The sequence below is a fragment of the Pollachius pollachius genome (genome assembly GCF_949987615.1).
Source record: "Pollachius pollachius genome assembly, chromosome: 4".
Lineage (NCBI taxonomy): Eukaryota > Metazoa > Chordata > Actinopteri > Gadiformes > Gadidae > Pollachius > Pollachius pollachius.
In genome coordinates, this window is record NC_136937.1 from 34358515 (window position 1) to 34373514 (window position 15000).

The window sequence follows — 15000 nt, forward strand, 5'->3', positions numbered from 1 at the left end:
ACAGTCACCCACAACCACATGCATACGCACACACAGCCACCCACACACACATGCTGATGTCGGATTGCACCCACACATTTTTACACTCATAGTCTTGTAATAAGTCTTGTGCGTTTGTGTGTTTATAACTGTATCTTTGTGTGTTGTATATCTTTGCTATGATACACCTCTCTGTCATAGCCTGATGCTAACACACCTGGTACCTCTCTGTCCTAGCATGATGCTAACACACCTGATACCTCTCTGTCCTAGCCTGATGCTAACACACCTGGTACCTCTCTGTCCTAGCCTGATGCTAACACACCTGGTACCTCTCTGTCCTAGCATGATGCTAACACACCTGGTACCTCTCTGTCCTAGCCTGATGCTAACACACCTGGTACCTCTCTGTCCTAGCCTGATGCTAACACACCTGGTACCTCTCTGTCCTAGCCTGATGCTAACACACCTGGTACCTCTCTGTCCTAGCCTGATGCTAACACACCTGGTACCTCTCTGTCCTCCTGTAGTTAGCATGATGCTAACACACCTGGTACCGCTCTGTCTTAGCATGATGCTAACACACCTGGTACCTCTCTTTCCTAGCATGATGCTAACACACCTGGTACCTCTCTGTCCTCACAGTTAGCATGATGCACACACGTGGTACCTCTCTGTCCTAGCCTGATGCTAACACACCTGGTACCTCTCTGACCTCCTTACAGTTAGCATGATGCTAACACACCTGGAACTTCTCTGTCCTAGCCTGATGCTAACACACCTGATGCTAACACACCACACTCTGTCCTCCTGTAGTTAGCATGATGCTAACACACCTGGTATCTCTCTGTCCTCCTTATTGTTAGCATGATGCTAACACACCTGGTACCTCTCTGTCCTAGCCTGATGCTAACAACCTGGTTCCTAACAAGCTAACACCCCACTATATATATATATATAGTGGGGTGTTAGCTTGTTAGGAACCAGGTTGTTAGCATCATAACTCTAGTGGCTATAGTGGGTGAGTATTAGTACTAGTGCAGTATATATAACTATAGTGGGTGAGTATTAGTACCAGTGCAGTATATATAACTATAGTGGGTGAGTATTAGTACTAGTACACTATATATATAGTGGGTGAGTATTAGTACTAGCACACTATATATATAGTGGGTGAGTATTAGTACTAGTACACTATATATAACTATAGTGGGTGAGTATTAGTACAGTATATATAACTATAGTGGGTGAGTATTAGTACTAGTGCAGTATATATAACTATAGTGGGTGAGTATTAGTACTAGTGCAGTATATATAACTATAGTGGGTGAGTATTAGTACTAGTGCAGTATATATAACTATAGTGGGTGAGTATTAGTACCAGTGCAGTACATATAACTATAGTGGGTGAGTATTAGTACTAGTACACTATATATATAGTGGGTTTACTAGTGCAGTATATATAACTATAGTGTGTTTCTCAGTCTCTCCCCTCCCTCACATGGTTCACGGAATTGCGCTTCATGACCTCAATAAACACACACACACACACACACACACACACAGACACACACACACACACACACACACACACGCACACTTCAACCAGTGCAACACTGCCACCTATCGGTGAGATGACGACAGGAAACCATTTCTGTCGCTTTGTGTAGACTTTAATTGAGGCACTTTGGGAACGCGCTGTGCGGCCATGCTCCTCCAGAACGTAAACATTACAGCTCTACAGAACCTGGCTGAGGAACCTTAAAATGCTGAGGCTACATGTAACTCCAACTCTGACAAGGGATGTTAGTAGTAAACTACTAACTACTAAACTACTAACAGACAAGTTATAAGTAAATTACTCAAATCTCAAATATCTCCAATATGCCAGCCATAAGCTATTCCCTTTGTTTTCCATTTGCTTTAATGGTTGTCTGGTTCATGGTGTCCTACCAAATTCTATTATGTCTGTTATGTTAGTGCCTGTGCTTAAAGACAAGGCCGGTAAGCTCAACAGTATTGACAATTATCGAACTATTGCATTAGCCAGTATCTTGTCTAAAGTACTGGAGAAAATACCGTTAACAAAGCTAGAAATGTATGTCCTTACTGCTGACAATCAGTTTGGGTTCTAAAGGAAGCATAGAACTGAGCTGTGTATCTATGCTCTTAAAGAGATTGTGTTCAGGTACACAAGCCTGAATTCATCTGTATTCCTATTGATGCGTCAAAGGCATTTGATAGAATTAATCATGAACAATTGTTTGTAAAAATTGCAAGGTAGAGGTGCCCCTAAATCTCATGTGAGAATTTTAGTGTTGTGGTATGCCGATCAAACGTTTCAGGTTAAATGGGACAATGTTGTATCTGTGTTAGTAACGGAGTGCAGCAAGGAGGAATTTAGTCTCCTATTTTATTTAATTTTAAATGGATGAATTATCAGATCCTTATGGTCTTGTGGGCAACACTGGTGTTGCCCACAAGGTGCCAGTCAATTGTTTGTGTCCACTAGAGTGCCAGCCTGTGAGGCGCTCTTAAGACAGCTGATGTTTAGCTTTATGTGTCGCCTGAACAAGTCAGAGGACCACATAATAGAAGCCCGAGTCATCCCTGTGAAAAGCTGCTCTCGATTCACTTCAAGGTTAAGACGGGTTGGGGCAGTAGCCTGTATCTCCTATAGGGCAAGGCTAATATGCAAATTTTATGTATTCTTGTAACTACTTTTTTATACTATTTACACTGTATGATGTGTTATATGGACCTGTGTCTGCAATAAAGCATTATTATTTGGTCAGCAGGAAATTACATAAACTTCCTAAGAGCGGAGAAAGTCTTTTTAATCAGGCAAAGGTCCTTACAGGTTAGAGGATAAAGGTCCTCACAGGTCAGAGGATAGAGATCCTCACGGGTCAGAGGATAAAGGTCCTCACAGGTCAGAGGATAGAGATCCTCACGGGTCAGAGGATAAAGGTCCTCACAGGTCAGAGGATAAAGGTCCTCACAGGTCAGAGGATAAAGGTCCTCACAGGTCAGAGGATAAAGGTCCTCACAGATCAGAGGATAGAGGTCCTCACGGGTCAGAGGATAGAGGTCCTCACAGATCAGAGGGTAACGGTCCTCACAGGTCAGAGGATAAAGGTCCTCACAGGTCAGAGGACAGAGGTCCTCACAGGTCAGAGCTGTCGGTGGATTAAGGTCCTCACAGAGCTGTTCTTGGTTGCCATGGATACGTCAACACTGATCAATACATTAGTAATACTAGATTCACAGTCCATGATCGGTGAGACTGGCGACGCCTTGAGGGTCTTCAGGGGAAGGGGCGGAGTCATCATGAGAAGGGGCGGAGTCATCAGGAGAAGGCGTGGAGTCACCTGGAGAAGGGGCGGAGTCACCAGGAGAAGGGGCGGAGTCACCTGGAGAAGGAGTGGAGTCACCTGGAGAAGGGGCGGAGTCACCTGGAGAAGGGGCGGAGTCACCAGGAGAAGGGGCGTGGTCATTCAAGGAAGTCATCAATTGAAGAAGCGGGGACCGTGTGTGAGTGGGCAGGGTCTTCAGGTGAAGGGGAGGGGCCAGTGTGTGAAGGGGCGGGGCCATCGGTTGGTGGGACAGGGCGTTCTGCAGGAGGCTTCGAGGGGGGCGAGTCCGCAGCCACCGGGGGGGCGTCCGAGGGGGAGGGGTCCGCCCGGCTCCCGTTACAGACGACCACAGCCTGGTAGTCCAGCGACGGGTCGTCGCTACATACCTGGGGAGCAGGAGAACAAGCGCCTGATTGGCTGAGAGCCGACCGATCCGACCGGAAGTCGACCCAGAGAAACACAACGTGAGACAGCAGGCCGGCGCGCACACACACACACACACACACACACACACACAGACACGCGCACACATTGACACAGACACGCACACACACACAGACACAGACACGCACACACACACACAAAGACACACAGACACACACACAGAGAAAAAGACACACACAGACACAGACATGCAATCACACAGACACAGATGCAGACACGCACACACACAGACACAGACGCACACACACACAAACACACAAACGGACACACACACATGCACACGAACGGACATGCACACACTCGCATGCACACGCACAAACACAGAGCGACTCACCACACACACAGACACAGACACGCACACAGACACACACACACAGACGCACACACACACAAACACACGGACACACACACACACAGACGCACACATAAACGGACACACACACGCAGACACACAAACAGACACACACACACATGCACACGAACGGACATGCACACACGCGCATGCACGTGCACAAAAACAGAGCGACACACCACACACACACACGGATGTTAGTGGGTGTGTCCGCATGCAGGGGGCGGGGGCAGGGGGGAGAGGTCAACCAGCGGGGGAGGGGTGCTCACCTCTCTTCACAGGGCGGCCGGTGAACCACAGCCAATAGGAAAGCAGAAGGACGCGGAGGTTAGTGGAGCAACAGAGGCAAGAGTCACAGCCGCAGGGTAAGTGGGAGTGGCTCTACCCAACTGCTACAGGAAGCCCTTACATGGACCAGAGGCTGCTGGGTTAGCGGGAGTGGCTCTACCCAACTGCTACAGGAAGCCCTTACATGGACCAGAGGCCGCTGGGTTAGTGGGAGTGGCTCTACCCAACTGCTACAGGAAGCCCTTACATGGACCAGAGGCCGCTGGGTTAGTGGGAGTGGCTCTACCCAACTGCTACAGGAAGCCCTTACATGGACCAGAGGCCGCTGGGCCCTTCTGACGGTAATGGGCTGAGTAGGTGCAGCAGAAAGCCCTCCCTAGCTTGGTGATGCTACCTAGCTTTGTGATGCTACCTGGATTGGTGATGCTACCTAGCTTTGTGATGCTACCTAGCTTTGTGATGCTACCTAGCTTGGTGATGCTACCTAGCTTTGTGATGCTACCTGGATTGGTGATGCTACCTAGCTTTTTGATGCTACATGTAGCCCCTCCCCTACCCACCTGTAGGGGCGTGGTCTCGCGGGCCCCCCTGTAGCCCCTCCCCTACCCACCTGTAGGGGCGTGGTCTCGCGGGCCCCCTGTAGCCCCTCCCCTACCCACCTGTAGGGGCGTGGTCTCGCGGGCCCCCTGTAGCCCCTCCCCTACCCACCTGTAGGGGCGTGGTCTCGCGGGCCCCCGGGTCCAGGGCCACCAGCTGGTGGACCTGCAGCAGGGCGAACACCATGTTGACCCAGGGCCCCCCCGACAGGGCCCAGGCCGGCCGCCAGGCGTCCTCCTGCTGCTCCTGGTGCTTAGTCTTCCTCATGGGCAGGACGGAGGAGGAGGAGGAGGAGGAGGAGGAGCTCTGGACCAGATCAATGGTCGCTATGGGAACCGGGCTGGACGGAACCGGGACGTTCTCCTTCAGCATCTTATCCTCTGGGGAAGGAGGAGCAGAGAGGAGGAGGAGCAGAGAGGAAGAGCAGGAGGAGGAGGAGGAGGAGGAGCAGAGAGGAGGAGGAGGAGCAGAGAGGAGGAGGAGGAGGAGGAGCAGAGAGGAGGAGGAGCAGAGAGGAGGAGGAGGAGCAGAGAGGAGGAGGAGGAGGAGCAGCAGAGAGGAGGAGGAGATTTCATGATCTCTGTTTCAGGGCACATGAACACAATACGTAGGAGAGAGGAGTGCAGAGGAGGAGGAGGAGGTGGAGAGTAAAGGAGGGGAGGAGGAGGAGGAGGAGGAGGAAGAGGGTGAAGGATGTGAGGTTCTCCTACCGTTCTCCTCCTCTCTGGTCAAACACTGGATGAGGGCGAAGATGAGGAGGATGACCAGGGAGGTCATCCCTATCCCCCTGAAGGTCTCTGCAGCGCCTACACACACACACACACACACACACACACACACACACACACACACACACACACACACACACACACACACACACACACACACACACGTAAAGTAACAATGACAGCACTATCTGACCTCTAACCCTCAAATCTTGAACCCTCTGATCCCTAACCCTCTGACCCCTGACCCCGGACCCCTAACCGTCTGACCCCTAACCCCTAACCCTCTGACCCTTGACCCCTAACCCTCTGACCCCTAACCCTCTGACCCCTAACCCTCTGACCCCTGACCCCGGACCCCTAACCGTCTGACCCCTAACCCCTAACCCTCTGACCCCTGACCCCTAACCCTCTGACCCCTAACCCTCTGACCCCTGACCCCTAACCCCTGACCCCTAACCCTCTGACCCCTAACCCCGGACCCCTAACCCTCTGACCCCTAACCCCGGACCCCTAACCCTCTGACTCCTAGCCCCTAACCCCGGACCCCTAACCCTCTGACCCCTAACCCCGGACCCCTAACCCTCTGACCCCTGACCCCTAACCCTCTGACCCCTAACCCTCTGACCCCTAACCCCGGACCCCTAACCCTCTGACCCCTAACCCTCTGACCCCTAACCCTCTGACCCCTAACCCCGGACCCCTAACCCTCTGACCCCGGACCCCTAACCCTCTGACCCCTAACCCTCTGACCCCTAACCCTCTGACCCCTGACCCCTAACCCCTGACCCCTAACCCTCTGACCCCTAACCCTCTGACCCCTGACCCCTAACCCTCTGACCCCTAACCCTCTGACCCCTAACCCTCTGACCCCTAAGCCCCTGACCCCTGACCCTACAGCAGTGCTCCGGGGGTCTCCGTACCGAAGTAGTTGACCAGCAGGCCCCCCACCATGGCTCCACAGCCGCGGCCCAGCCCCAGGTGGAGCCCCTGCAGGATGCCCTGGGCCGAGGTCCGCAGGGCGGGGGGCACCGCCGCACTCAGGAAGGAGATACAGGCCGCCCACACTGAGGCGTGGGTCACTCCTACCGCCAGGGAGAACCACAGAACCACACACAGGGAGGGAGAACCACACACAGGGAGAACCACACACAGGGAGGGAGAACCACAACCAGGGAGAACCACAGAACCACACACAGGGAGGGAGAACCACACACAGGGAGAACCACACACAGGGAGGGAGAACCACAACCAGGGAGAACCACAGAACCACACACAGGGAGGGAGAACCACACACAGGGAGAACCACACACAGGGAGGGAGAACCACAACCAGGGAGAACCACAGAACCACACACAGGGAGGGAGAACCACACACAGGGAGAACCACACACAGGGAGAACCACACACAGGGAGGGAGAACCACACACAGGGAGAACCACAGAACCACACACACAGGGAGGGAGAACCACACACAGGGAGAACCACAGAACCACACACACAGGGAGGGAGAACCACACACAGGGAGGGAGAACCACACACACAGGGAGGGAGAACCACACACACAGGGAGGGAGAACCACACACAGGGAGGGAGAACCACACACAGGGAGAACCACACACAGGGAGAACCACAGAACCACACACACAGGGACGGAGAACCACACACAGGGAGAACCACAGAACCACGCACACAGGGAGGGAGAACCACACACACAGGGAGGGAGAACCACACACACAGGGAGGGAGAACCACACACAGGGAGAGAGAACCACACACACGAAGAACCACAGTGAGAGAGAACCACACACACAGGAAGAACCACAAGGAGAGAACCACACACACAGGGGAACCACAGGGAGAACCACAGGGAGAACACACACAGGGAGAGAGAACCACACACACACACACACACACAGGGAGAACCACACACACAGGGGAACCACAGGGAGAACACACACAGGGAGAGAGAACCACACACACACACACACAGGGAGAACACACAGGGAGAACCACACACACAGACAGGGAGAACAACACGCACAACCACACAGCGAGAACACCACACAGGGAGAACCACACACACACACACACACACACACACACACACACACACACACACAGGGTCAGTGACAACATTACAGAACATACAAAGGCCAGCAGTGGATTAATGAGCAGGTCCCAGGATCTACACTCCTCGGTCTAGAGCAGAGAGGGGTCAGCGACGTCAGTCCCAATTGAGCATAGTGACACCGTCAGCCTCCCCGTCTCTCAGAGCCCCGGCCAGGGTGCTGTCGCCATGGTAACCCAGGGTGCAGCAGACGGCCGAGGTGGTTGTTGATACAGGGAGTGTCTGCGGAACCACGCCGTGTCCGGCATCCGCCATCATAACACCCTGGAAAAACACCTAAGCCCAACTCACCCCTTACCTAACTAACGCCTAACCTAACCCTACAGCAATGCCTAACCTGACCCTAACTCCAACTCACCCCTAACCTAACCCTAACTAACTAACCCCAACTCACCCCTAACCTAACTAACGCCTAATCTAACCCTACAGCAACGCCTAACCTGACCCTAACTCCAACTCACCCCTAACCCTAACTAACTAACCCCAACTCACCCCTAACCTAACTAACGCCTAACCTAACCCTACAGCAACGCCTAACCTGACCCTAACTCCAACTCAGCCCTAACCCTAACTAACTAACCCCTAACCCCAACTCACCCCTAACCTAACCCTACACCAGCGCCTAACCTAACCCTAACTAACGCCTAACCTAACCCTAACTAACCCCTAACCTAACCCTACACCAAAGCCTTACCTAACCCTAACTAATGCCTTACCTAAACCTACACCAACTAACCCCTAACCTAACCCTAACCCTTAACTAACCGCTAACACTAACCTAGCCAATAACCCTAACTAACCCCTAACCCTTAACTTACCCCTAGCCCTTAAAGGTCCCACAACATGCCACCAGGTGTGAGTGAGCCGTTACAAGCCTTACTAACCAGCCCTGACCCTAACCAGCCCTCACCCTGACCAGCCCTGACCCTAACCAGCCCTAACCCTGACCCTAACTAACCCTGACCCTAACCAGCCCTGACCCTGACCCTAACTAACCCTGACCCTAACCAGCCCTGACCCTAACTAACCCTGACCCTGACCAGCCCGTCCCGCTGTGGTCCTCGTCCTCACCCTAACTAACCCTGACCCTAACCAGCCCTAACCCTGACCCTGACCAGCCCTGACCCTGACCCTAACCAGCCCTGACCCTAACTAACCCTGACCCTGACCAGCCCTGACCCTGACCCTAACCAGCCCTGACCCTAACTAACCCTGACCCTGACCAGCCCTGACCCTGACCCTAACCAGCCCTGACCCTAACTAACCCTGACCCTGACCAGCCCTAACCCTGACCCTAACCAGCCCTGACCCTAACTAACTCTGACCCTGACCAGCCCTAACCCTGACCCTAACTAACCCTGACCCTAACCAGCCCTGACCCTAACTAACTCTGACCCTGACCAGCCCTGACCCTGACCCTGACCAGCACTAACCCTGACCCTGACCAGCCCGTCCCGCTGTGGTCCTCGTCCTCACCCTAACTAACCCTGACCCTAACCAGCCCTAACCCTGACCCTAACCAGCCCTGACCCTGACCCTGACCAGCCCGTCCCGCTGTGGTCCTCGTCCTCACCCTAACTAACCCTGACCCTGACCAGCACTAACCCTGACCCTGACCAGCCCGTCCCGCTGTGGTCCTTGTCCTCACCCTAACTAACCCTGACCCTAACCAGCCCTGACCCTGACCCTAACCAGCCCTGACCCTGACCCTAACCAGCCCTGACCCTGACCCTAACCAGCCCTGACCCTGACCCTGACCAGCCCGTCCCGCTGTGGTCCTCGTACTCACCCTAACTAACCCTGACCCTAACCAGCCCTGACCCTGACCCTAACCAGCCCTGACCCTGACCCTAACCAGCCCTGACCCTAACCAGCCCTGACCCTGACCAGCCCGTCCCGCTGTGGTCCTCGTACTCACCCTGCAGGACCTCCATAGGCAGCACGATCCAGGCGTTCTCCAGGTAGGAGATGTAGAGGTAGCGAGCCGTGTTGCAGGCCAGGCCGATGTACAGGACCCTGGAACACAGCACTGGTTACCTCCCAGTAGCACTGGTTACCTCCCAGTAGCACTGGCTACCTCCCAGTAGCACTGGTTACCTCCCAGTAGCACTGGTTACCTCCCAGTAGCACTGGCTACCTCCCAGTCGGTCATGTGATACAGTATAACTGGTCATGCAAATGAGCAGTCTGCTATCGACAAGCCTTGTATAGTACACACAGTAAAGCAGACACTAATGTACACAGAGAGCTACACACAACAAACGCACACACTACACTGTAAACACAGTATGACCCACTATAACCTACACAGTACTAACATCACTACCAACTACAACTCAGACAGTTAGCCAGCAAGCCTACAGTAGAGCTATCTCTGTTAGCTCTGTTAGCTCTACTGCGTGCTATCTCACACCACTGTTATCTACTGTGGGCTATCCCTTTTAGCTCCATTAGCCCTACTGTGGGCTATCTCTTTTAGCTCCATTAGCCCTACTGTGGGCTATCCCTTTTAGCTCCATTAGCCCTACTGTGGGCTATCTCTTTTAGCTCCATTAGCCCTACTGTGGGCTATCTCTGTTAGCCCTACTGTGGGCTAACTCCCACCACTGTTAGCTCTTTTAGCTCTACTGTGGGCTAGCTCCGTTAGCTCTACTGTGGGCTAGCTCCGTTAGCTCTACTGTGGGCTAGCTCCGTTAGCTCTACCATGTGCTAACAGAGCTGGGGGACAGAGAGGGTCGCGGCGGCCTACCTGATGTGTCCCACCAGCTCGATGAACTTGTGGCTGGTGAAGTAGGCGGCCAGCTCCGACACGTGGCTGAGCACGGAGCACACGCCGAACAGCGTGGTGGTCCCCTGCAGGTCCTCCAGGTGCCAGTAGAGGAAGGTGAACACGAAGCCGTAGCCGAAGCCCATGAACCAGGCCACGAACAGCACCGAGCTGTAGCGCACGCTGCACAGCAGCCGCAGCAGGTCGCTGTAGTGGAACTCTGTCTGCTCCGCCCCCGGCCCGCCGGGCCCCGCCCCCTTCTCCTCCTCCTCCGCCGCCGCCGCCGCCGCCGCCGCCGCCGCCGCCGCCCTGGCGTCCTCGGGCGCCGCCCCCCCCGGCTCCACCTTCTCGAAGTAGAACTGCGTGGCCACGATGAAGGCCAGCCCCATCAGCACGCCGAACATGATGAAGGCGATCTGGTAGTTGTGCAGCCGGAAGTCGGGCACCACGCAGCCCAGCCCGTCCACCGACACCGTCAGGTGGGTGTGGTCGATCCAGACGCCCACCAGCAGCATGGCCAGGCCCCAGCCCAGAGAGCCCCACATGCGCTGCAGGCCGTAGCGGTCGCGGGCGCGGCCCAGGTTCTGCAGCGTCACCGTGTCCACGAGGGTGACGGCCGGCGCGCTGAAGAACTCCCCGAAGATCACCACCAGCAGGATGATCAGGAAGATCCGCTCCACCTGCTCCCGGTCGTAGATGATCTGGAAGCGGGCCGGGGTCCCGGGGTCCCGGGGGGCGGGGGTGGTGACGGAGGAGGCGGTGCTGTTCAGGGTGAGCCCCGTGCCGTCGCCGTCTGACGTGGCGTTCAGGTCCGGGCTCCGCCGTACCCTCCGGCCCCTGGGGGGCCCCGAGGGCCCGGGGAACACGGCCAGGGGGGCCAGGTGGTCCGAGTCCGAGCTACGGCGCCACCTGCTGCTGTTGCCCGGCAACGAGGCGTTGGCGGGGCCGGTGGGGGCGGGGGTCCCGGGCCCCTCCTCCAGGCAGCTCATCTTGGCGGGCGTGACGAAGCCGATGCCGGTGTTGAAGACCAGCCAGCAGAACACGGAGAACAGCAGCACGGCCTTGCCCTTGTGGAAGCGGTCCGCCACCACGCCCCAGAAGGGGGCGCTGCAGAACTCGATGAAGTAGCGCACGCCGACCAGCAGGCCGCTGCGGCCGGGCGACATGCCCAGCTGCTTGTAGTACACGGCCAGCAGGGGGTGCAGCGAGCCGTAGGCGCCGTAGAAGAAGAAGTAGAAGACCTTGGACACCAGCAGCTTCCTGTTGAGGTGGAGGCACATCCGCTCACAGCAGCTCATGGAGGGGGAGGCGGGGGAGAGGGCCGAGTCAGCCGGGGGGCTCTCTGGGGCCCGGGGGTCCGGCGGGGGCGCGCCGTCGAAGGACTCGGCCGACACCTGCTTCCTCTTCTGCTCCTCCTCATCCTCAGTCAGGATGGCCACTTTATCGTCCGCCGGCATGTCTGGAGACATCAGAGGGTCAGTCTACAGGGACCCCCTCCTGGTCTACAGGGACCCCTCCTGGTCTACAGGGACCCCTCCTGGTCTACAGGGACCCCTCCTGGTCTACAGGGCCCCCTCCTGGTCTACAGGGACCCCCCCCTGGTCTAGGTCCTGGTCTACAGGGACCCCCTCCTGGTCTACAGGGACCCCTCCTGGTCTACAGGGACCCCTCCTGGTCTACAGGGACCCCCTCCTGGTCTACAGGGCCCCTCCTGGTCTACAGGGACCCCTCCTGGTCTACAGGGACCCCCCCCTGGTCTAGGTACTGGTCTACAGGGACCCCCTCCTGGTCTAGGTCCTGGTCTACAGGGACCCCCTCCTTGTCTACCGGGACCCCCTCCTGGTCTACAGGGACCCCCTCCTTGTCTACCGGGACCCCCTCCTGGTCTACAGGGACCCCCTCCTGGTCTACAGGGACCCCTCCTGGTCTACAGGGACCCCCTCCTGGTCTACAGGGCCCCTCCTGGTCTACAGGGACCCCTCCTGGTCTACAGGGACCCCCCCCTGGTCTAGGTCCTGGTCTACAGGGACCCCCTCCTGGTCTAGGTCCTGGTCTACAGGGACCCCCTCCTTGTCTACCGGGACCCCCTCCTGGTCTACAGGGACCCCCTCCTTGTCTACCGGGACCCCCTCCTGGTCTACAGGGACCCCCTCCTAGTCTACAGAGACCCCCTCCTGGTCTAGGTCCTGGTCTACAGGGACCCCCTCCTAGTCTACAGAGACCCCCTCCTGGTCTACAGGGACCCCCTCCTAGTCTACAGAGACCCCCTCCTGGTCTACAGAGACCCCCTCCTGGTCTACAGAGACCCCCTCCTGGTCTAGGTCCTGGTCTACAGGGACCCCCTCCTGGTCTACAGGGACCCCCTCCTGGTCTACAGAGACCCCCTCCTGGTCTAGGTCCAGGTCTACAGGGACCCCCTCCTGGTCTACAGGGACCCCTCCTGGTCTACAGGGACCCCCTCCTGGTCTACAGGGACCCCTCCTGGTCTACAGGGACCCCTCCTGGTCTAGGTCCTGGTCTACAGGGACCCCTCCTGGTCTACAGGGACCCCCTCCTGGTTTAAACCTGCCCTGAGCCCTACCTGTGGGCCCCCTAGAGTCAGATGACCCCTGACCCCTACTTGTAGAACCCCTAGAGCTGGGTGCTGCTCCCTAGCTAGTTTCTAAACATATAACTCAGTTTGGTGAAGGTAAACAGTACCAGAGGCGGTGGAGATAGAGTAAACACTAGGACTGGTTATATAATCATGTAGTAGCCGTTATACCAGTGGACTTTAACCGTTTAATGTTGTTTGAACCGAGGTAAAATTACTCATAAAATAACTGATCCCTCAACCGTTCATAACGTCACCAGGATCTGAACACTGGAGCTAGAACTTCATATTCACCGAGAAGCTCCAGAACCACTGGATTAAAGGATCGTACCCTGCAATGCATCATGGGAAGTGACGGGATACTTAAGAGCACACCTGGAACATCCTCCGTGAACCACGGTATCACCTGTTCGTATCACCTGTTCTGTATCACCAAGGCTCGTGGAAACGTCGCCACGTCCCGAAAGAGAAACACGGACGCATTTTTACACACAGCGATGTCTCCCATGACGACCAACTATTTAACGATTAATTACTAATTATCATCGACCGAGACTTTATTACTGCCGTTAACATTCCGACTGTCAACGGGCATGGCAATATGACGTCAAGACGTGCAACCATTGTTATTACAGCGCACGCACACACACACACACACACACACACACACACACACACACACACACACACACACACACACACACACACACGGGTGACGAGATGCTGCTGTCCTATGCGGAAGTAGGCAGTGTCGTTCGTTTGTCGCTTAAAACCGATCAGAGAAAATGAGAATATCGCACATCCCCGAACGGTGTTGTACTCACACATGATATTATTATAATTATTATTATATTATTATTATTATTATTATGTAGTTAAATGATATTAGGTAAACGGCGCACCTGCGCGTATTATCGCTGTGAAGGACTGTCCTCCGCTCCCCTCGAGATTCCCAGGACGATTCCCAGGTCCCAGAACGGATCCCGTGAACTAGGGTCCCGGGACGGGTCCCAGCAGGGGGTCTCACCTGGTCAGCTCACTGCTCCCCTCTCTCTTTAGACATGACCAGCAGTACTTGTTCCGCTGGTATCAGAGTGTGTCCTACACGGAGTATCCAGTACTACACGGAGTATCCAGTACTATACGGAGTATCCAGTACGACACCGAGTATCCAGTATTACACGGAGTATCCTATACTATTAGTACACACACTACTCTGCTACACATCAGCGCCGGGGCGGTCCGAATAGAGCTCGTCCACCTGCTCGCGAGGCGCTCGAGGATGGGCGCGGCGTGACGTCACCGGCCGTGACGTCACCGTGACGTGGCCAATCAGGAACCAGGAGAAAAAGTGTAAACGTCAGGAGACATCACTTTTATTTCTAATAATATTTATTTGTAGGACTCGGTTTGAAAAAGGGATTTACGGGGAGCAGTCATTCCACAAACATACTTAGTAGCAGCCAACACACGCACGCACACACACACACACACACACACACACACACACACACACACACACACACACACTCACACACACACACACACACACACACACACACACACACACAATTGGGCAGATAGCAATGGGTCAATAACAATGTCCTACAGTATACACGAGAACTAGCAGACAGACAGAGATAAGTCTCTCTCTCTCTCTCTCTCTCTCTCTCTCTCTCAGGACTGGCAGTGGAGAGTACACCAGCTATCTGTAAGTGACAACGACTCAGCAGGCCCCGCCCCCTTTCTACTGCCATGGCGACACACAGG

General features: G+C 55.2%; 2 protein-coding genes across 4 annotated transcripts in view; both read right to left on the bottom strand.

The window, feature by feature from the left end:
• Positions 1–3203, bottom strand: part of LOC307074276 (NGFI-A-binding protein 1-like) — a gene marked incomplete at its 5' end in the record, with an annotated part of 15295 nt that extends 12092 nt beyond the window's left edge. Inside the window, one exon of the mRNA XM_079734292.1 lies at positions 3183–3203. Within this exon, the coding sequence (XP_079590418.1) occupies positions 3183–3203 (21 nt within the window). The remainder of the gene's footprint in view (positions 1–3182) is intronic.
• LOC307074624 (major facilitator superfamily domain-containing protein 6-like) lies at positions 1644–14506 on the bottom strand. 3 transcript variants are annotated; one of them, XM_079734860.1, is made up of 7 exons: positions 14258–14506; positions 10620–12096; positions 9789–9886; positions 6665–6826; positions 5727–5822; positions 5128–5396; positions 1644–3721 (listed from the first exon to the last, which is right to left on the bottom strand). In XM_079734860.1, the coding sequence occupies exons 2-7, from the start codon at positions 12092–12094 to the stop codon at positions 3473–3475; spliced, it is 2349 nt and encodes a 782-aa protein (XP_079590986.1). In that variant the 5' UTR covers positions 12095–12096; positions 14258–14506; the 3' UTR covers positions 1644–3472. The 3 variants fall into 3 exon arrangements, with proteins under 3 accessions (XP_079590986.1, XP_079590987.1, XP_079590988.1); XM_079734861.1 differs by having other exon boundaries at positions 14133–14273; XM_079734862.1 differs by having other exon boundaries at positions 3608–3721; positions 5124–5396.
• Between the last annotated feature and the right edge of the window lie 494 nt (positions 14507–15000).